The sequence below is a fragment of the Impatiens glandulifera genome, chromosome 4 (assembly GCF_907164915.1).
Source record: "Impatiens glandulifera chromosome 4, dImpGla2.1, whole genome shotgun sequence".
Classification (NCBI taxonomy): domain Eukaryota; kingdom Viridiplantae; phylum Streptophyta; class Magnoliopsida; order Ericales; family Balsaminaceae; genus Impatiens; species Impatiens glandulifera.
The window spans coordinates 60583466-60605442 of NC_061865.1; the positions used below are offsets into that span (position 1 = coordinate 60583466).

A 21977-nucleotide genomic window follows, 5' to 3' on the forward strand; every position below is an offset into this window, starting at 1 on the left:
CTTTCTCTTCCTTCTCCCTCCATTTCCAAGCTCTAGTTCATCTCTTTCTCTCTCTTCTTCATTCGATTTCAAGCGGCATAATCGAACAATGTAGCTCCAGATTCATGCGAAAATAGCTGCGGATTCAAAAATAAGGTAAGTTCCTCGAACGGTTTCCCAAAGTAACCTTGTTTGGCGTTCACTTTCCCAAACTAACCTAGTTTGTTCCTTCATTCCCAAACTAACCTAGTTTACTATTCAACCTCAGTTTTATTTATTTTATTTATTTTTTTTACATTTAAAATTTATTATATATAAAGTTTATATTTTGATATATATTTTAAATTATTATTTATATAAACTAAATTATTTATATTTTGATATATATTTTAAATAATTATTTTTATAAATTAAATTATTCATATTTTAATATATAATTTAAATATAATTATTTTTTATAAATTTGATTATTTGTATTTTAATATATATATATATATATTTACATTTTAATTATTATTTATATAGTGTAATAAATATTAAATAATTTTAATAAATAATTGTTGGATACTAATAAATTTAAAATATTTTAACCATAACAATATAATAATTAAATATTCACGTTTTTAAATTTATCAATTATTTATTAAATATAATAAAAAGATTACCATATTTCTAGGGTTAAAATATTAATTAAAAATGTTATTATATTTAATAAATAATTGATAAATTTAAAAACGTTTTTATGAATATATAATTATTATATTATTATAGTTAAAATATTTTAAATTTATTAGTATTTATCAATTATTTATTATAATGTTAAAGGGAATATTTATTATATATATAGATAATAATTAAAATGTAAATATATATATATATATTAAAATATAAATAATCAAATTTATAAAAAATAATCAAATTTAAATTATATATCAAAATATAAATAATTAAATTTATAAAAATAATAATTTAAAATATATATCAAAATATAAATAATTTAATTTATAAAAATAATAATTTAAATTATATATTAAAATATAAATAATTTAGTTTTCTATATAATGAATTTTAAATGTAAAAAGAATAAATAAATAAATAAAATTGAGTTTGAATAGTAAACTAGGTTAGTTTGGAAATGAATGAACAAACTAGGTTAGTTTGGGAAAGTGAATGCCAAACAAGGTTACTTTGAAAAACTATCCTAAGTTCCTCTCTAGTGAACTACTCGATTTCAATCATTTTGCTTGAAGAATCGTGATCATTCGTGTTTTCTCGAAAATTGTGAAAGTAGATGTTTGAACTTTGAAGTTTGTGCATTCTACAGTTATCGCTTGAGGTGTTTTGAAAATCCTTCCATCTTTACTGTTTTTTATTATGATCGAGAATGGAGATCACATTAATCAACCTAATTTGCTTCTTTCCTTTTTCGTAGTTTCCTTGCTAAATGATTTGTTGATCTTGTTGTGATTTTGAAATGATTGAAGAGTTACGATTCCGATCAACGAGTTTTGTCTATGATTTTCAGAGTGAAATTCGGTTCATATAAAACAATGACGGATTCATGGTTTAGTAACTTTTGGAGATCATCTAGCATGCGTAAGAGTATATCCGAAGAAGATAAGGCTGTTATAGGAATCTCTGCGTTTGAGATCGCGAGTTTGATGTCAAAAGTATTAAATGTATGGTACTGTCTTAGAGTTAATCAAGTTATTCATCTGAAAGAAGAGATCAAGCATTCGATTGGTATTCGGAAGCTTGTTTCAGATGATGAAGATCATCTTATAGATCTTGCTGTTGCTGAGATCACGCAGAATGTTCAATACGTAGCGAAATCAGTTGCTCGGTTGGGGAAAAGATGCTCAGATCCAGTCTATCACTTTCTTGAAGGTGTATTTGATGAACCGTTTGAGATTGATCTTAACTGGTCAGTTTGGATATACAAAGTCAAGAAAATGGAGAGAAAAGTTAAGAAGATGGAGAGATTCGTGGCGGTTACTGCACAGTTACATCAGGAATTGGAAATTCTAGCTCATTATGAACAGGATCATAGACGAATAGAGGGGAATATGAATGTAAATCAGATGAAATTGCTTGAAATCCGACAGAAAGTGTTATGGCAGCGACAAGAGGTGAATTATCTTCGTGAATCTTCTCCATGGATTAGAACTTATGATTATACAGTTAGGCTTCTTCTAAGATCTCTGTTCACAGTTGTTGAGAGGATTAAACGTACATTTGGATTGATTCAACAGAAATCGGTTCTTGATTGTTTACTCGCAATCCATCAATCTGAAAACAGTTCATCTTTAGATCAAATGAGATCAAAGAAGAAACAAAGTAAACTTCATTTCCAATTGAAGAACATGGGATTATTATATAATGTTGAATCCTTTAAAGAATGTATAACAGGCAGAAATGAGTCTCCAATTCTCAGTAGCTGCAAGCCAACCAACAACATGTTTCAGAAAGAAGATTATGTTAATGACCCGCAAAGGATTACATTCGTGCTCGTTTACAAACCGAAGTTATTGGACGGTTCACCCTCCACTCTTGGTCATCTCGCTTTGGCTAATCTGTACGCGAATATTATCATATTAATCGAGAAACTTTCGAATTATCCTCAATATATTAGCCCGGAAGCTAGAGAGGATCTATATAGCATGTTAACTACTTCTATCAGAGCATCGCTTAGAGCGAAACTCAAGTTTTTTGATAGAACTTGTTCCGGTTTGTCCTCTTTTGTTGCGTCTGAATTGAGCTCGCAACTTAAAAGGAAACTAGAGTGGTTGGCGCCTCTTGCTCATAATATGATCAAATGGCAATCGGAAAGGAACATCGAGAAGCAAGGTATGATTCAGAAGACGAATATACTCTTGTTGCAGACGCTTTACTTTGCTGATCAGGTCAAGACGGAAACTGATATTGTCGAACTTCTTACTGGTCTCACTTATATTTCAAGGTTTGGAAGAGAAATAAATGATAAGGCATTGTTCGATTCTCACTGAAAACACATTCAGAAATGTTGGTAAGAAATGAGAAAAGAAGTTCAATATTAATTTTCATTGCCAACTCCAAACACATATATTACATTATTGCATATTTTTTTGAAAAAGGAAATCACAATTTATCCCTTTCTATTTGGTATGGGAATAGCCTTTAGTGGGACAGCCTTTCTAAGTGTTATTCCCATCCTTTCACTCATATCCATTTCATTGGGCTTCAGCCCATCAGCTAAAACCCAATCAAATGAGTGCAACAAGCAGCCCAAAGCCAACGGGAGCACGCTGGTGGCAAGTGGCACAGCCGGGCACATTCGACGGCCCGACCCAAATGGTATGAAATCAAAATGATGCCCCTTGTAGTCTGCGCAATTGGGATCTAGGAACCTCTCGGGCCTGAACTCCAAAGACCCATCCCAAATATTTGGGTCGCGCCCGATGGCCCAAACATTAACGAGGATTTGGGTTGATTTTAAGATGTTGTAGCCTAGCATGGTGCATGAGTCCATGGCCATGTGAGGGACTAAGAAGGGTAGTGGAGGGTGTAGCCTTAAGGTTTCTTTTATGACTGCCCTTAGATAGGGGAGGTTTTCTATGTCTTTCTCTTGGACTTTTTTGTTTGGGCTGATAAAACTTCTCAGCTCTTGTTGGGCTTTTTGAAGTTTATTTGGGTTGTGAAGGAGCTCAGCCATGGCCCATTCTAGTGTACTTGTTGTTGTATCCGAACCTGCTGTGAACATTTCCTTGTAATTTGCATAGGAGGAATCATATATTAGACTTATGAAATAATGTTTGAACAAATTGTTGATTCAAAAAATTGGTAGAAATACTTACAAACACGATAACGTTGATTGTCCGCGACGAAAATTTAGGCGGACCTTCCACTCCGTCGCCGCGATAATCCAATAGCACGTCCAAAAAATCCCTTTTTCGATTCTCATCTCCGCCTTTTTCCAAACTTTTCGTTCTATCGTTTATAAACGTTCCCGCGATATCAAAAGCATGTTCGATGTGAAACAACGACCTTTTCCTCAGTCCCTGAGGATCGAACGGTTTGAGAAACGGAAGATAATCAGCAACGTTAGGTTTCCCTGCCAATTCCATGACTTTCCCCGCATGGTGAAAGAATTTGGCACCTCTCTCGGAATTCGGATCAAGAAGGTCCTTAGAGAACATTAAGTTTCCGATTAAATTGAAAGTCATTAGAAAGATAAATCTCCCAACATCTATCCCGTCGGTACCACACTCAACGGCTTCATCAATGAATCGAACCATTTGTTCGACACATCGGCTTCTCACACTTTCCGTGGCATCTAATCGACTCGTGACAAAGAACTCTGTCGTGCTCAACCTCCTCAACATTCGCCAGTGCGGGCCATATTGAGACGTGATAAGCGACCCCTCACTTCCATATTTTCCCCTCATGGCCTCATATATCTTGCGGCCCGCGAACACCGTGTCGTGATTCTTGAACATCTCTCGTGCCGCCTCGCTCGAAGAGATCACCACGGTGTTCATTGAGCCCAGCCAAAGAGTCATGATCGGGCCATGGATTTGGGCTAGTTTGGCAAAAGACTCATGAGGGGCTGCCCATCCCAATTGAAAGATGTTGCCCACTATCGGCCACCTTCTCGGGCCAGGTGGGACGAGACCCGGTTTCTCTACACCTCCTTTCCGTTTTCTCGTCGTCTCGACGGCCCATCCGATCCACATGAGAATCAAGGCTAGAAAAAAGCTAACTAATCCAACCTCCATTTTTTTATGTATGAATTTTCAAGATGCTCTATCTTCTTCTTATAGGATGTTCTATCATGAACTTTTTGTGTAGGTTTTAATAACTTATCTTTTAATTATATTAAAAACTAGATTTTGGTTTGATATGGAAGAAATAATTCATTTTTTTTGTTTGGGATTTTGGAGCCTAGTGTGTGTGAAAGGGAGAGGAACACGATATTATCAAATAAGTCCTTAAACTTATGCTAAAGAAGAATAACCTCCTTACAATTGTTTAATCAAAAAATTTATCGATATTTGTAACGTAAAATATTGATTTTTTCGAATACAAAATAAAATAAATAATGAATCAATCCATCTTATTAAATTTATTTATTTCTAATTTATTATGTCTCTCAAACACTAACCTATATATTTCTTTCTCTAATTTGTTTTTATTGTTAATTAAATTATAAAAAATAACTTTTAAAAATCAAATCAAAATATAGTATACATTTTATTTTACAATATATGAAATTAAATTAATTTCGTTATAAAGTCTTTAGACACAATCAGGGGGCGGAGCCAAGCCAGGATTTAAAACCTATTCGGGCTAAATTTATTAAAAAAATCTATCCAGACTAGTTTTATAGTTTGCTGTCACCAATGCTTTTTAGCGACGGAAAAAAACCCAATAACGACGATAATTTACCGTCGTTATTGATAAAATACATACATGTTGTTTAAGGCTACCCGGACTACAGCCCGGACCGACTTGTACTTGGCTCCGCCCCTGGACCCAATGGAATTTATATATATTTTTTTCAGTATAAAATGTATAATATCGAAACATTATTAAAATCTATGATTTTCTATATCGAAAATTTCAGTGCGGTATACCATATTCATACAGTATAAATGAAAATTTATGGTATAATGTAATGACCAAACTATTGACTTGCATGTTAAAAAGTGGTATACTATGGAAATATTCACAAGTTTAGGGTTGATTTCATAAAAGAATAAGTCACTTGGGGTTATTTGATTTTAAAACAACACTTGAAATGCTTATTTGATTTTTTCACCTAAATATTATTACCCCTATCGTTTTTGTAAATCATAGGCATTTCTTTATGAATATATTTGTAATCATTGATTCATTTTATTACTATAATTATATTTAATATTTAATTAATTTTATAAAATTTAAAATATCCAATATTATACATATAATAATTCATGATGAATGAGTTTGTAAGTTAAATTTAATAACGTTATTATTAACAATCTAAAATTAACTTAATTAAAAACACTAACATATTAACAATTTCAAATAAAATTAATTATTTTACACAAAAATAAATATTTATATATTAAATGGTGGTTAGATCTTCTGTCCCTTATTGTTAAACTTCATTGGTACCCAAAAATTCTTCACATCATTAACTATTTATTTATAGTCCTTCAATATTTATTAAAAATCTTAATTCTATTTTATCATCACATGCATGTTGTAAAGGATAACATTATTTTTTATCTCATTCGACCTAAAATTTGTTTATATTATAATAATAGATCCATTTTTATTCAATTGAAAATCGAATTATATATATATATATAGATAGATAAAAATGTTGTGGAAATATTTTTTCTTCTCTAATTGGTTTATTATTATTTAATATATAATTATTCTAAGAGGTTTTAAATTTCTCAAAACAACATGTTTTTGAAAATGTATCAGCCCTTCAAAATTGTCTAATTTTATTATATTTTACATATAATAAAATAAGAATACCACAAGTCTTCAAATAAGAGTTAATATTTACTTATTATTAATTAATTATATATGTATTAATATATTTTTGGTAATTGATACATAATAGTATATACATTTAGATGATTAAAATGATACACAAACATATCAACAAACATATCAATACAAATACAAAACTTTAACAACTAAGTTAAACTTTATACCAATATATAATAAATATAAAGGTGTAATTTATATTAACCTATTAAAAAAATTAAAAGTAATTTAGGATCATTTATTATAAATTATCTCAAAAGAAAACATCAACTACACGGGTCTCATTCTCAAAATATTATTTTACGATTAAATTTTTGTCTCTTAGGAAAAAACGAGCACTAGAGATAAAATCACTTTATATATATATATATATATATATATATATATATATATATATATATATATATATATATATATATATATATATATATATATATATATATATATATATATATATATATATATATATATATATATATATTTAAGGAATTGAAATAAATCAAACTCTATTATTGCTAAGGACTCTTTTGATTATGAATATTTGTTAAAATTAAATTATAATCTCATTTGAAACTCTTTAAAAACCTTATTTTTTTGTTTAATATAAGAAGTTAACCTAACTTAAAACCTAAAATTTGTAATACCTTAAAATAATAATTTTTTAGGATCGAATACACTCCTAAATGTATCTTTCCATTATTTATACGAGTTTTTTTTTGTTTTTTTTTATCAGACATTATCTTTTTCGGTGTTGTATACTAATTCTCGGTCAATGACAAAATTTATTGTCGCTCATAATATTTTGTAGAGATTTTTCCGACATCGTTTGATTAGTTTATTCGACTTTCTCTACTTCATCACTCATCTTTACAGATTTTTAGAGTTATTTTTAAGAAATTATAAGATTTATTCGATTTTCTTCATTAGATTTTTAGTTATCGTAAATATGTCATATTTTTTAATATTTTTTTTATTTAGTTGTTTTGATTTTGTTGATATTATTTTATTATTTAATTTTTGTTATGTAATTTTTTTTAATTAATAAAAATTAATTTTAAAAAAAAACTTGAATGGATCGGGTACAATTCAAAAACTGATGATGTCAGTTAAAAACCCTAAAAATGTAAATATGTTTTGTTTGTTTTTAATGAGATCACATGATAGCAAACCACGCTGAGTAAGTGGTCCTTAACTAGGATAAATGCATTATTACAAAAATAAAATAAAATAAATAAATATTTTTTTTTCAAAATTTTGTTTCCTCTTATTATTAGGGTGGACTGGTGGAGGATCAATAACAAAAGATTATGATTATTTTAATATTTTGTCGTTATTAATTGATAAGTTATTATTTTTGTTTATAATGAGTTAATTCTCAATTATTCAAAATAGGAATTAAATATGTAAAATTAATTTACAAATAATATAATTTACATCATTCAAATAAATAAATGATAATTTAGATGTTAAATAATATATTAAATTTGTAAAAAGTTATAAACTCACAAGGGAGATATCCAACAATTTTGTATTATATTGAAAGTGACTCCAAAAACGAACTCGATTGCGTTCAATAAGGATGAGTAAGCGAGGAGATTAGCAAGTCGAACAAATTAATTAAGCGGTGCCGAAAAAATCTCTACAAAATATTCGGGACGATAGTGAAAATCGTCTTTGCTCGTGTAAGCAGAAAAATATTTTTTCAAGTGATAATCGACAATCTACCTACATCATGAAAAACCATAAATGTGGATACATGTAAGAGAGCCTCAATCAGTAAATATTAGCAACAAACTACCCACTAAAAGGTGATAATATTATTCATATTATAAAAATCCGATCCGATTAAACATAATGTCAAATTAAAAAAAATACAACTTTAGAATTTGAGTGTGAAAATAAAAACGAAACCCATCGGAATTTCAAACTTATATGAGATTTTTTTTTTCATACACAAATCTAGTTTCAAATCTAGGCATTTCCAAATTAGACTACCGTGCTAGTGTTCTTACTATACATAAACCAAAAACTAAATTAAAAAAGGGACGATAAATAAAACATGATTGAAATAGACCAATATTACTAATCATGTTTCATATATTTTTTTTAGATAAATGATTTTTTAGTAAATTAGGGTAAAATGCATGCAAATATTTGGTTGATTAAAGGTTGCAAAAGGGATAAGAGACATTAATGTAGTCTAGGTATGAAGCTTTACACTAGTCCGGCGCCGACTGTATTATACATTTTTATTTTTATTATAAATTTATGTATCCCCATTCTATGAGAGATATATAAATGTTGATATTTCGTTTTCATGGGGTACTTTATACCAAATAAGGGGTTTGAACAAGTTCAATTTTTAGACTAATTAATTGCCAACAATGTATATGTAAGGACCACTATTTTTTCAATTATTAACAACAACTATATTATATATAATAGTACACATATTCATCAAACTCTCCACATGATTGCAAACCATATAGTAAAAAAAAAAAACACAATTATTTGAAAAAATCTCTTTTCTCGGCGGCATCCAATGTTTACACCACGGATTGACTGAAAGAGTTGCAACCCTAGATTTAATCTTCTAGGATCATGTTTTTGTTACATATTCTTGTTTACTTCATTTCATTAATTTTTTCAAAAAAAGAATTAGTGTTATGTGGTGGATCATGTATGTTAGGAGGATAAGAGTTTGAAGAAATGACAAGAAAATAAGAACAATAATAATTGTACAATCATCTTGCTGTCAACAATGAATGCAAATTGACCAGCAGCTGATGTTTAATTAATTAATAAATTTATTAATTGATCAGTTTCTCCAATTCAATCCACACATGACACAACAAATCACTGTTCATCAGTTTAGTTGTATCAAAAAGAGAGGGTCCAAGAAACATGACAACAGCTAGTACTACATCTTGGTCTATGTTCTGTCTTAGAGCTTGTTTCATATTGAGTTTTTATTTATTTATTTAAAATTCAATATATATTTTTTATTTTTTTATTTCATTTGTCTCCTAACTCATTTTATTCTACAAAATATTAAAATACATATTATTTAATATATTTTCTCTCATTTGATTTAGAACGAGAATAAGAATGTTAGGTTAAACACAAATATAGCTCGAACTCAAATTCAGGACCTCATGGAGGATAGAGATATTCATCCCAATAGACTAGAAGAGGAGATTTCTGTCATCTTTCTATCTTATACTTACATGGTATAATGATCATTTAACTTTAAAAACTTATTTTTTTTAAAAGAATTTAAGTCAAACAAAGAATTTACCCAAAATCTAATAAAACCCAAGATCAAACAAAACCTAATCCATTATAATTTTACTCTTCTCATCCATTACATTATTCAGTTAATTAGAACGTAATTTATTTAAAAATAATTATTTTATACTAATATATTAACGCCTGTTAAGTATTGTTTTCTTTTAAAAAATAAAATAAATACAATTTTCATAAAATCATAAATAATAATAAATTTTAAATAATTCACAGATTATTTTAAAAAATCACTGTATGTAGACCAAGGCTTTATATATATCACACAGAAATATGAACACATTTAAAGATGTACTTTATCATTAATATTTATCAGATTCGATTTGAATCCTATTTTCCTCAAAAAAAAAAAAATTAAATATCAATTCACTTACCTCTCATATATCATATCACTCAAATCATTAACCAAAATGTTAAATTACTCTTAATTTTAAATTATTATTATTTTTATTTATATATTTAAATAACTTTTAAGTCTTTTTAAAAAAAAAAGAATAATCATTACCTCCTTAAAATTATCAACAATCAATATTTTTTTCTTACTCTATCTTTTTTAAATAACTTCAATCCGAACAAGGCCTTAACATAAATTTTTGTTTTATACCATGATGAGTTATAAGTCTTCACATTTGATTTTTTTTAACTGAACTTTTTTTATTATTCACAATAGAGCAAATGTTGCATTTATTATGTTGAAATGAACTTGTAAAAAAAAAAAATTATAGACAAATTAAGTGAGAAATTGATCATGATCGTGTGGTACTAGTCCAAACCCTAATTTTCTTCTTACTAGCTATATATATTACAAGAGCCACCTTCCATATATATACATGTTTTCTCCTGCACCTATTAAATGATGTACTCCATGAAAACCATATAGAGTATTGCTAGAGAAATAGAGATGGATTGGAATAACATTTACAACATAAAAACACTTCCCCAACCTCTCATGATCTACAACTTTCATGATCAGTACTATCCGGGTGGGTAACTACATTTATTTTCCTATCTAGGGTTCTTCATGTTGTATCAAAAGACAACAACATATGATTATTTGCAGGTCACGAAATGATGAAGCAACACCAGGTGGGGATGACGGCAGTAGCAATGGGAGGAGGGAAAGAGAAGAAGAGGCTAACGAATGAGCAGTTAGAATACCTAGAGAGTAGCTTTCAAGAGGAGATAAAGCTTGAACCAGATCGAAAAATGAGGCTGTCTAAGGAACTAGGGTTGCAGCCGCGACAAGTGGCGATCTGGTTTCAGAACCGTCGTGCAAGGTGGAAGACTAAGCAGGTCGAGAACTTGTACAAATCACTTAAACATCAGTTTGATATTGTCTCGAAAGAGAAACAAGAGCTCCAACAAGAGGTAACCTTATTTCATTTCTATAAATATATATTCCATTCTTCAATTATAATTACTACAACACATGATTGCACACAAATTGAAATTTTAATATAACTAATTAATCATTTTTATCAAGGGGTAGGAGTGAGTGTCTAAAAATATCAAAAGTCACGAGTTCACGAATTCGTTTTAAAACGTATTAAGTTCAAGTGAAAATTATAATTATCATGGTTTCAAAATAATAATATATAATCTATGTTAAGACTTATTTCTGTCTTTCACTTAATACTACAATGGTGTTAATTTGATGTAATCTTTCAATCATGTTTTTCTAAACCTAGTTTTGAAAAGAAAATTATAATAGTATAATTTATATAGTTAATAAATGTTTGAATTAGTGATTAATTGTAAGATAAAAGTCAAGTTAGTTTCAATCCTAGTTTAATTTGTTTCTGAATCAAATTTTCATAAATTTGAAAAAAAAACATTATTATGGATAGTATTTACATATGTAAAAAATTTAATTTAAACAAATTATAGACAATTTAAAACACACATATTTAGTTTTCAATATATATTTAACTAAACTCCTAATTATATTTTCAACACAATCATGTATATATTATATATGCACAGATTTTAGCATTGAAAGCCATGCTCAATGAACAAGTTCAAAAGAATCAAATCTCAAATGGGTACACTGAAATCATGTCCGGCGAGGAGACTGTCGATAATACGTCAATTAGAAACGAGATGAGCTCAAATAACCCCCAAATGATAAGAGATGATCCGCAAATCCACAATCGCATGACCGATGATCACAACCATGTTAACTATGTACTCAAAACTACTATTCCTATCTGCGACTACGATTCGATGGTGCAACCACCACCCTTGTCGACGTTTTGGTGATCACTCATTTATGTATTTTAATGTTCTTTGTAAGAATTTCGGTAATTTTTCTTGAAATTTGTATTATTAATAGAATGTACGTACTAATGTTTCAAATTCTCCATAAAATAAGTTCAACTTTCTAAGTGGTACAATGCTATCTATGTGTACTAGACATCACATGGAATGTCTTGAGAAAATTATCATAATTAGCTAAATCATGATTAAGAAAGGATTATTATACTTATTATAGATGAATATTGTTTGATGATTAGATAGTAATTAATATAAAATATAATAGAATAAAGAAAAAATCATGTAATATATAAAAAATAAAAATAATGAAAATTGTGTAGAAATGGTTCATGTGATTGAATACAATAAATAGAAATAAAACATTACCAAAATAGGAAAAATAAAATGCTTTTTACTGTATTTGTAGGTTGGAAAAATTATTGTATCTATATAATAAAAGCGTTGCAGTGGTACTGTAGTTTAGATTGCAGACTTTATTTGTAAACCAATTATTTTTTTAAATTATAATGTAATATATATATATATATATATATATATATATTTTTTTTTTTTTAAACTAGAAAATTAATACGGTGTTTTTTTTAGTTTATACATTTTTTTACTTATAATACTATTAGTTAAAAATCAAGTCCTCTTCTGATATTAATTCAGTTTATTTTAAAAAAGAAGTTATATATGAGAGTTTAATTCAATTTATTCATTTTAATATATTCAGTTTATTATTAGTTATATAGATATATTTAATATATTTTCTTCTCGTGGTTTGGATGAATCATATTCCTTAGTCTCCTGTCACTCCAACTACATAAGTAAGGACAAATTGCTCTTATTTCTCAAAGGCATTCAACTTATTTTAATACTTAACTCTGAGTTGAGTATATTTGATCAACTTTATATGTTAATATTATTTATTTTTATTTTTTTAATAATATTTAATAATTAATATATATTTAAATATTTTATAATATTAATCACTTTATTTTTTTAATATTTTTTTTATAAATTATTATTAATATAGCTCACTATTTAATTATATATTTATAAACATAATGTTTTTTTATGTAAAATAATTTGAATTTTTATTCAATTAATTTTAAATGTTAATAAATTACTTAGATTAAAAAATAAGTTGTTTTAATTTTTTTTTTATTTTTTACTTTTTCTTATATTAATTTTTGGTATGATATTTTTATTTATTGTTTAATTTATTCATTATAAATTTTTAATTCTTAAACAATAATAGAACTAAATATATATAATATTACTAATTTTCTTATTATTGGTGATACCTTCTAGGTAAGAAAGACAATGGAACGGTTATGTTCGGTTGGGAAAATCACAATACCATCTCCCAATCCCATTTAAATATAAATTATCCCGATCGGAGTAGGAAAGAGTTTTCGGTGCAACCAAACCGAAAAATAATTTAAATTTAAAATATAAATAATAAAATAATTCGTATAATTATAAATTATAAATTATAAAAATATCACTAATTTATAATTATAATGATTGCATTAATTAAATAAGAGAAGATAAATAATATTTTGTAAAAAAAATAAATTTTATATTAAATAAGTATATATTAATTATTTTAAAAACTCTTCTTAAAAAATAATTGCATATTTTCGGTTCGGTTTGGGATGATGTGGACGGATGGCTTGTGATCGATGTGGACGGATCGATTCGAGGGCGCTGAACTTAAGCCCAGCCCTACGTTACCCGTGTAATTCTTTTATATAGAGAGGGTTTGAATGAGAGAGCAGTAAGATAAAATATATTTAAAATTAGTCCTCTAATTTAATTTTTTTATAGAGAGAGGGTTAAGGATTAGAGAGATGATAGAGAGTTATATAGGTCTGTTTGATTATTGATTATTTGGGGGGTGAAATAAAGAAGTTGTGATGAGTCTAAATAATTATTTTTTAAAGATTGTTAGATATTCTTTTTAACAAATAATTATTAATTTTAAATATTTAATAAGTGGTAGATCTATTTTAGGGAGTCCATCCTGAAAATATATATTTATATTACGATAAAAAAGTGATATAATGCTTTGATTTCTTGTTTTTTTTAATTTAATTCATTATTTGATTTTTAAATAGGCAAAAATTATGATTATACATAATTTTTATGTTAATGTTTTAAGTTTATCTCATTTTTTATTTTTAAGCACACCGTAACTCAATTTTTTAGATCCGTCCCTAGATGTGGGGCATGTAAATATCATTCTCATGGGCCCCAAATTCCGGTCAATATATTTCGGATTTTTATTGATTCATCCCGATCCCCGGTCAAAGCGGGGAAAAACCGCACAAATCGAATTGGTTCGGATTGATTACTGTTGGCTGGTTTCAAATTGTTATTCTTTTTTCTATGGTATGAAATTTCTATTAAAATATTTTTGATTTTTTTTTATAATATTTTTTTATATAAAAAATATAAACAAGGTGAAATATATATATGTTTAAATTTGTGTATTTGAATAAATGTTTTTATATTTAGAAAATAATAAATAAATAAATTTATTATTATTATAATAATTTAATATAAATTAATTTAATAATTAAATATAATTATATAAATAAAAAGTTAAAAAATAATAGAGAATGAATAAAGAAGATAGCATTAATATGATAAGTTTAAATGTTATAAGAGCGAGGTAGAAAAAAATGTTTAATATAATTTTCGGATTTATATTATTAGTTAAAATTTTGTAAAATATTATGATTATTACGAAAGCTGATAATAAATCAAAGAACCCAGTATATATAAATTTTATATAAGTAAATTATTATAAAATTTTACTTTTACATTATTTTTATTTATTTACTTTTAGAATTTAAAAACTAACCCTACTTATATTTCAACTTAGAACATTATAACTCAAAATTGTTATTTTATTAGTTTACTTTTACTAACATGATTGTGTTGCTTTTGTAATTGCATAATTATTCCCAATTCTTTCTTTTGATGTAAGTTTGAATTCTTCCCCGAATGGTTGCTATCATATATTATGAAAAATTCACTTTTCATGTACCTTTATAAGCAACTACCCACATTTAAAGGTGAAATGTCTTTATTATTATTATTATTTTTTTATTTTTCATCGACCAAACATACTATTGATATCATTTATAATAGGAATTAAAGATAATAAAATATGAAACTTATTATTATTTTTTTATTTTTCATCGACCAAACATACTACTGATATCATTTATAATAGGAATTAAAGATAATAAAATATGAAACTCACTTCCACTTTTCCATGTTTTTAGGGTTTTGTATGGGGTTGAGTTGAAAAAGTTATTGTACGAGGTTGAGTTGAAAAAAAAAATTAAACAATTTCATCAACATAATTATTTATTTAATTTATATCATTATTAAAAAAAATGTATAAATAAAAATAAGGCTGAAAATATGCCATAGACGACGATTTATGAATGATATGCTACGATAAATTGTTGTTTTATATGTCACGAGAAAGTTGAATCGACAACTCACGAGATGATGTTCGAGTCTTTGGTAGTTAATGTGGAGTCTGGATTGATGTAGTTGATATAACAGATTAACATATAAGAGTTATCATTCAAACTCCGATGCGTATAGTCGTCCGATGCATATTATCCATAATACTATTATTATGACACTTTTTTATATTCGTTTCGTAAAGACAGAAACAACAGTTGAGAGTTAACCTAGGAACTCGATAACCTATTAGATAACATGTTTTACAAATTTTTTTCTATTTTAATATTAATATTGTGTCGTTTGTACTTAAACAATTTTTATCATTTAAACTTACATGAATCATTTAAAAAACAAGAAAATTGAAAACAAAACAATCCTATTGGTAAAGTAAGAGATCATTTAAAACACACACTCTCTCTCTCTTATGGACCGGAGAGTTCAGATCGGTCCTCGTTTAATGCGAACCGCTAATTGGTGAACCGAAGGCCAAAGCGCACCGAGCCAAATGGAAAAATCCCCTGAATTTATCTCTCTAAAATCTCCGATTTCGCTCAATCGGAATCATCCGCTTCCAATCATTCACAGTTCAATTTCCGATCGTTCAAGTGATAAGATGGCCGAAGTAAACAACATTCACAGTCAGGAAGAAGAAGAAGGAAGAGAGGTGAAAGAAGCGGAGGCGGAAGATGATGATCAGACGGAGAGCAGCGATTGTACGTCTGAGGACGAAGGAACTGCAGAATACCGCCGGGGAGGATACCACGCCGTACGAATTGGCGACTCTTTCAAGTCCGGTCAATATATCGTCCAGAGCAAGCTCGGATGGGGTCATTTCTCCACTGTCTGGTTAGCTTGGGATACTGTTAAATCCGTATGTTACCAAAACCCTTTCAATTATCTTCGATTTTGCTGACTATACTTGCCTCTGTTATGAAATTGATTGTAAGTTGTAACTAACTGAATAGAAAAACCAAAACTTTTGAAAAATTGCAGAGATATGTTGCTCTGAAAGTGCAAAAGAGTGCTCAGCATTACACTGAGGCAGCACTTGATGAGATTACTATATTACAGCAGATTGCTGATGGAGATCCTGATGATGATAAATGTGTAGTAAAGCTTTTAGATCATTTTAGGCATTCAGGTCCAAATGGGCAACATGTCTGTATGGTTTTCGAGTATTTGGGGGATAACCTTTTGACATTGATCAAGTATTCTGATTATCGCGGTTTACCCATTCATCGGGTGAAGGAATTATGTTACTATATGTTAGTTGGTTTGGATTATTTACATAGACAGCTTTCAATTATACATACTGATCTTAAGCCAGAGAACATTCTGTTATTATCTACCATTGACCCATCGAAGGATCCTCGAAAATCAGGTGCTTCCTTAATCCTTCCTGATAGAAAGGATAATAGTAATGGAAATTTAACCAAGAATCCAAAGAGAATGATCAAAAGAAAAGGCAAGCTAGCTGGGAAGGAAGTTTCTGTAGAAACTAATACAGAATCTGTAGCAAAGCCGAAAGAAGAAGAAATACATGGACGTAGAAAAGGAAGCCGATCCACAAAGCAGAAACTTTTGGAAACAGTTGAGTTGAATTGTAAATTAGTTGATTTTGGGAATGCTTGTTGGACTTACAAACAGTTTACAACTGATATTCAAACGAGACAATATAGGTGTCCTGAAGTTGTTCTTGGATCTAAGTATTCTACTTCGGCGGATCTTTGGTCTTTTGCTTGCATTTGTTTCGAACTTGTCACTGGCGATGTTCTTTTTGATCCTCACAGCAGCGAGAACTACGATAGAGATGAGGTATATGGAGGATCACTCGTATCCTATAATCCCTTTTCCTTAATTAGTCTTATAAGATTCTCATCTTTTAGATTTTATTTGTTCGCAGGATCACTTGGCATTGATGATGGAGCTTCTCGGTATGATGCCAAGAAAGGTGCGTTTCCATTTTTTGTTAGACTTACTCTTCTCAGTTGCTTAAATGAACACAGCTTATCACTGAATTTTTTTATCAAATTTGGCTTTCTTCAGTTTGTATGAATGACCTAACTTAACTCAGCAATGTAATAAGAACATATTCAACTTATGTCATTATAAGTGTAAAACAGTGTAACCTCTTGACATTAGTTTTACATAAAGTACTTAAATTAAAATTCAGTATCTTACACTTAATTTTCAGTTTTATCAAATGACTGTCAAATCTAATGATTGATTTGTTGGCAAGTCAGATTGCCTTGGGTGGAAGTTACTCGAGAGACTTGTTCAACCGACACGGCGATCTGAGACACATTCGTCGGTTACGCTTCTGGCCTATGAATAAAGTTTTAATGGAGAAATATGAATTAAACGAACAAGATGCATCAGCCATGGCCGATTTCCTGGTCCCCATTCTTGATTTCGTGCCTGAGAAACGGCCAACAGCAGCCCAATGCCTGCTTCATCCATGGTTGAATGCTGGCCCTAGACTCTTACAGCCCTCATTAACTACGGATACAAAACCTCTTGCCACAAATAGCGACAGTAATTGCGAAAAAGAAGAAAGGGAAGCAACAGAGATCGAGGTTGCAATGAAAAACATTGCCATAGTCTCAAACTCTGAAAAGATGACAAAAGATTATCCGATTTGAGAAATAACCCGGCCTTTATGTATGTGGTGTGCGCGTGTGTTGTGTTCTTTCATATGAAACAAATATCTCCTCCTCTGTTTCTGTTGTCGTAGCCTTTCTGCTATTCTTTTCAAATTTATATAGTCGATTATGAATTATAGTCGAACCCACTTGTCCATACACCTTATTAAAGAAGTATTTAATCTTGATTGTGACAAAAAAACAATGGTTTAGAAATAGGTTCATACTACATTAAATAGTATCATATGAAAGATATGGTCATATTGTCTTGGAGGTTTGTTAACATCGAAATGTATTTTCATCTGTGTTCCTTCCTTGGAGGTTTGTTACCCTCCTTTGCATCATTGATATGCAAGTCTCTTTTGGGTGGGTATCATTTAAGGGAATAATGTTTCGAATTGAAATAGAATTCACTTTTAATAGTAATTTGGTCGAAGAACAATAAGTTGTCGCTATTTGAGTATTTGGAACCAAACACAAAAGATGAAAAACATGCATTGTGTTTGACAATTAAGTGATGTTCCAAAGGGAGGCTTGGCAGAATTGAATGTTAATATGCTATTGAGGTTTAAGAATGATGATCCATAATGTCTAAATTGCTAATTAGATTTTTTTTATTCAAACTTTGAAAATATGAAATAAATAGTTTCATTATTTTTAAGATAAGGATAGGAGATGTAAAATTTTGTAATAATGTGTAACGTTTAAAACTGATTAGAATTGATGACTAGTCTAATTAAAAATATTTATTTATCTTTCATTTTTTTTATTAATAATTTCTTTTTTTTTGTTTATAATTTTTTCCTTTTAACTATAAATTTATAATTATATATTTATATATTTGAATTAATTAATTAATTTATATATTTTTTAAAAGTAATAATTGAAAAAAATAATAAATATAAATATATATATATAAGAGAATAAGAAGTTAAATATAAAAATGATAATTTTTTTAATCTAATTAATTTTTTTTCTTTTTTAATTTATTTTGCGGCTAATAGTTAATTAATTAATTTATGTATTTTTAAAATGAATAATAATAATAAGAAGGAATAAATCAAATATTTAATAAAATATATAAATGTATATTTTTAAAATATATTAAATTATAAATATAAATATATATATATATATATATTTAAAATTTATTAAATTATTATTTCTTTTCTTTAAATTTATTTCTTATTTCTCTTAAAAGTCTCTTTCTTCTTCTTATTTCATTATTTTATAATATATATATATATATATATATATATATATATAATATTTATAATTTTCTCTTTAATACTATAACGTTTTTTTTATTGAATATTAGTAATTTAAATTCTATTTATAATATTAGTATTTATATAATTAGTAGTTTATATTTTGAATTAAAAATTAAGAATTCATCTCTTTAAATTTTAAATTAAGTACATATTTATAATAATTTTATAATAAAGTTAAAAAGAGAAGTATTAAATAATTTATTTAAATAATAAAAAATTAAGAGATAAATTATTAAATACAATTAAGTGACATGTACAATTAGGGATGACAATGGCAGGACAGAGAGGCATAATGATTTTAAAAAGAGAAAAAATATTAAATACATTTAACCATTTAACTAGACCTTTCAAGAAGGCAAGATTGAGGATACCCCTCTTTTTACCCTCTCTTCTAGCCTAGCGACAACAAAATGTGGATATTCTCAGCCTCCGAGTTCTTGAGGTCATGGGTTCGAGTCTGTCATGCGACAAATTCTGCATCTAATTAAATAGTTAAGTGTGTTTGCGGACTATATGTTTAACCCGTTATTCCATTTTAAGACACCAAAAGATCACGAATTTAATTTCATTTAGAAGCGTTTTGAGTTTAAATTTAGAAGCGTTTTGAATTTAAGCGGGTGACCATGACTGTTAGGTGTCATACTAGTTCTTCTATAATATTTTTTTTAACTATTTTTAATATTGTTAGGTGTTCATCATGTTGAACAATTCGACTATTCTACTTTTAGGATGTTTGATTAATAAATTATTTTTATTATATAATTTGAAGTTGTTTCTCAATTTTTTTTTGTTTGCTTTCATTTTAGTGAGCAATTAAAAAAAAAATACTAAATTAAATGAATATATCATGAAAATTATATTTTGCATTGACATAGTATCAAGAATATGATAAAAAAAATCAATTATTTGATAGGGATAATTAAAGAAAAATACTAAATTAAATTAATAAAACATAAAAACTATTATTTTTCAATACTATATAAGTTATTTTTAAGCCAAACACCATAAACTCTAACAAAAAAATATAAACAATGTTATTGAGGATATATGTTTATTTATTATCTTAACAAGCTTTACACAATATTAAATGTATAATTTTGATTTTTTTATATATAATTAGTGTATAAATAAAATTTTCAAAGATATTGTAAATAATTGATTAAATACCTACTATTTATTTATTATTTTATAAAAAATTTCAAGAATAGTGAGAATTTATACGGAATAAATAAATAATAATATGTTTATTTTGACTATTATTTCTATTATTTTTATTCAAAAATTATAAAATAATTAACATATTTTAATTTTACAGTCTACCATACAATTATAATAAATTTCACATCCCAAAATTGAAATCTTATAAAATAAATTTGGTAGTGTTTATTTATTTATTCTTTTACCAAATAAAAATATTTAGTGTTTAATATTAAGAAGGTTTAAAAACACTTATGAAATATTATTAATATACGATTAAATACATTTTTTATTTTATTTTGGAATATGCTTATATAAATAATTTTATTGTATTGATGAAATAAGATTTAATACTATAGAAAAATTAGTAGATAAAATATTGATTATTATTTAAAAATTAAAAATAGAAATAATTATGATAGTATAAAATGATAAATATTTTATTAAATTTAATCTAAAATATTAAACTAAAATATAATTGTGGATGATAAAAGAGAAAAGTTTATACTAAAAACATAAAACTAAAAATCAATATAGAAAAAGATTATGGATTAATAAAAGATTATGATATTTTTTAAATATAAAATTTTGATAAACAAGTAATATATATGTTATGAAAATTAATTATATTCATATAAAATAATAAAATTATACAAATATACATCTATTCATGTTAATTATTTATAAATAATACATTTTTTAATGTAAATATTTAATGAATTTAACTAACTTAATTACTTATTTTTAAAGTTATAAAATATAAACATATATTATTAAAATTATAATTTGTATTATTATTTTTTAATTTGAAGTCCATCTTAATAAAATATAATAGGACTAAAATTATTTATTTTTATTTTAAAAATAAATGTATATAAATTGATAATGTTATTAAAATAAATGTTATCTTACTTTTATTTGATATAATTTTATTTCAAATATTAATTTTTTTTAATTGCTGTTATCTTACCTAGTTACCTTAACTTTGGGTCTTTTATTTCGTAAATATATTTAAATTTAAATTGCAATGTTATATTTAACATGCACAAGACATAATTTTGTTTTATTGAGATTTTATTATTAATACAATTCATAAATTTTAAAAGGTTGGTCTTATTTTATATATTTTTTAATATAGTTATACATATTTTATGATTAAGTTATTTTATATATATGCAACCCACTAACCGCACACTAGCATGAGTCTCCCTATCAATAATTAATTTCTTCACAAATTTGTTATGGCGGCTTAGAAGCACCGACTTTAATTGGTTAACCTAGTTTTGCCAATTAAATATAGTAGGAAAACAAATTA

At 27.1% G+C, this 21977-nt stretch overlaps 4 protein-coding genes across 4 annotated transcripts; 3 read left to right on the forward strand and 1 right to left on the reverse strand.

The window, feature by feature from the left end:
* Window positions 1-3094, forward strand: LOC124933523. The gene is made up of 2 exons (XM_047473938.1): window positions 1-135; window positions 1505-3094. Exon 2 carries the CDS (start codon window positions 1530-1532, stop codon window positions 2982-2984), a length of 1455 nt encoding a protein of 484 aa, XP_047329894.1. The 5' UTR covers window positions 1-135; window positions 1505-1529; the 3' UTR covers window positions 2985-3094.
* Window positions 3095-3103: 9 nt separating this feature from the next.
* On the reverse strand, window positions 3104-4733 carry LOC124933524 (iridoid oxidase). The gene is made up of 2 exons (XM_047473939.1): window positions 3813-4733; window positions 3104-3721 (listed from the first exon to the last, which is right to left on the reverse strand). The coding sequence occupies exons 1-2, from the start codon at window positions 4731-4733 to the stop codon at window positions 3104-3106; spliced, it is 1539 nt and encodes a 512-aa protein (XP_047329895.1).
* Window positions 4734-10705: 5972 nt separating this feature from the next.
* LOC124935601 (putative homeobox-leucine zipper protein ATHB-51) lies at window positions 10706-12063 on the forward strand. The gene is made up of 3 exons (XM_047476024.1): window positions 10706-10787; window positions 10865-11172; window positions 11788-12063. Exons 1-3 carry the CDS (start codon window positions 10706-10708, stop codon window positions 12061-12063), a joined length of 666 nt encoding a protein of 221 aa, XP_047331980.1.
* A 3957-nt stretch (window positions 12064-16020) lies between these two features.
* LOC124935790 (serine/threonine-protein kinase SRPK-like) lies at window positions 16021-18388 on the forward strand. The gene is made up of 4 exons (XM_047476216.1): window positions 16021-16423; window positions 16546-17367; window positions 17456-17503; window positions 17796-18388. The coding sequence occupies exons 1-4, from the start codon at window positions 16058-16060 to the stop codon at window positions 18192-18194; spliced, it is 1635 nt and encodes a 544-aa protein (XP_047332172.1). The 5' UTR covers window positions 16021-16057; the 3' UTR covers window positions 18195-18388.
* Window positions 18389-21977: the final 3589 nt, after the last annotated feature.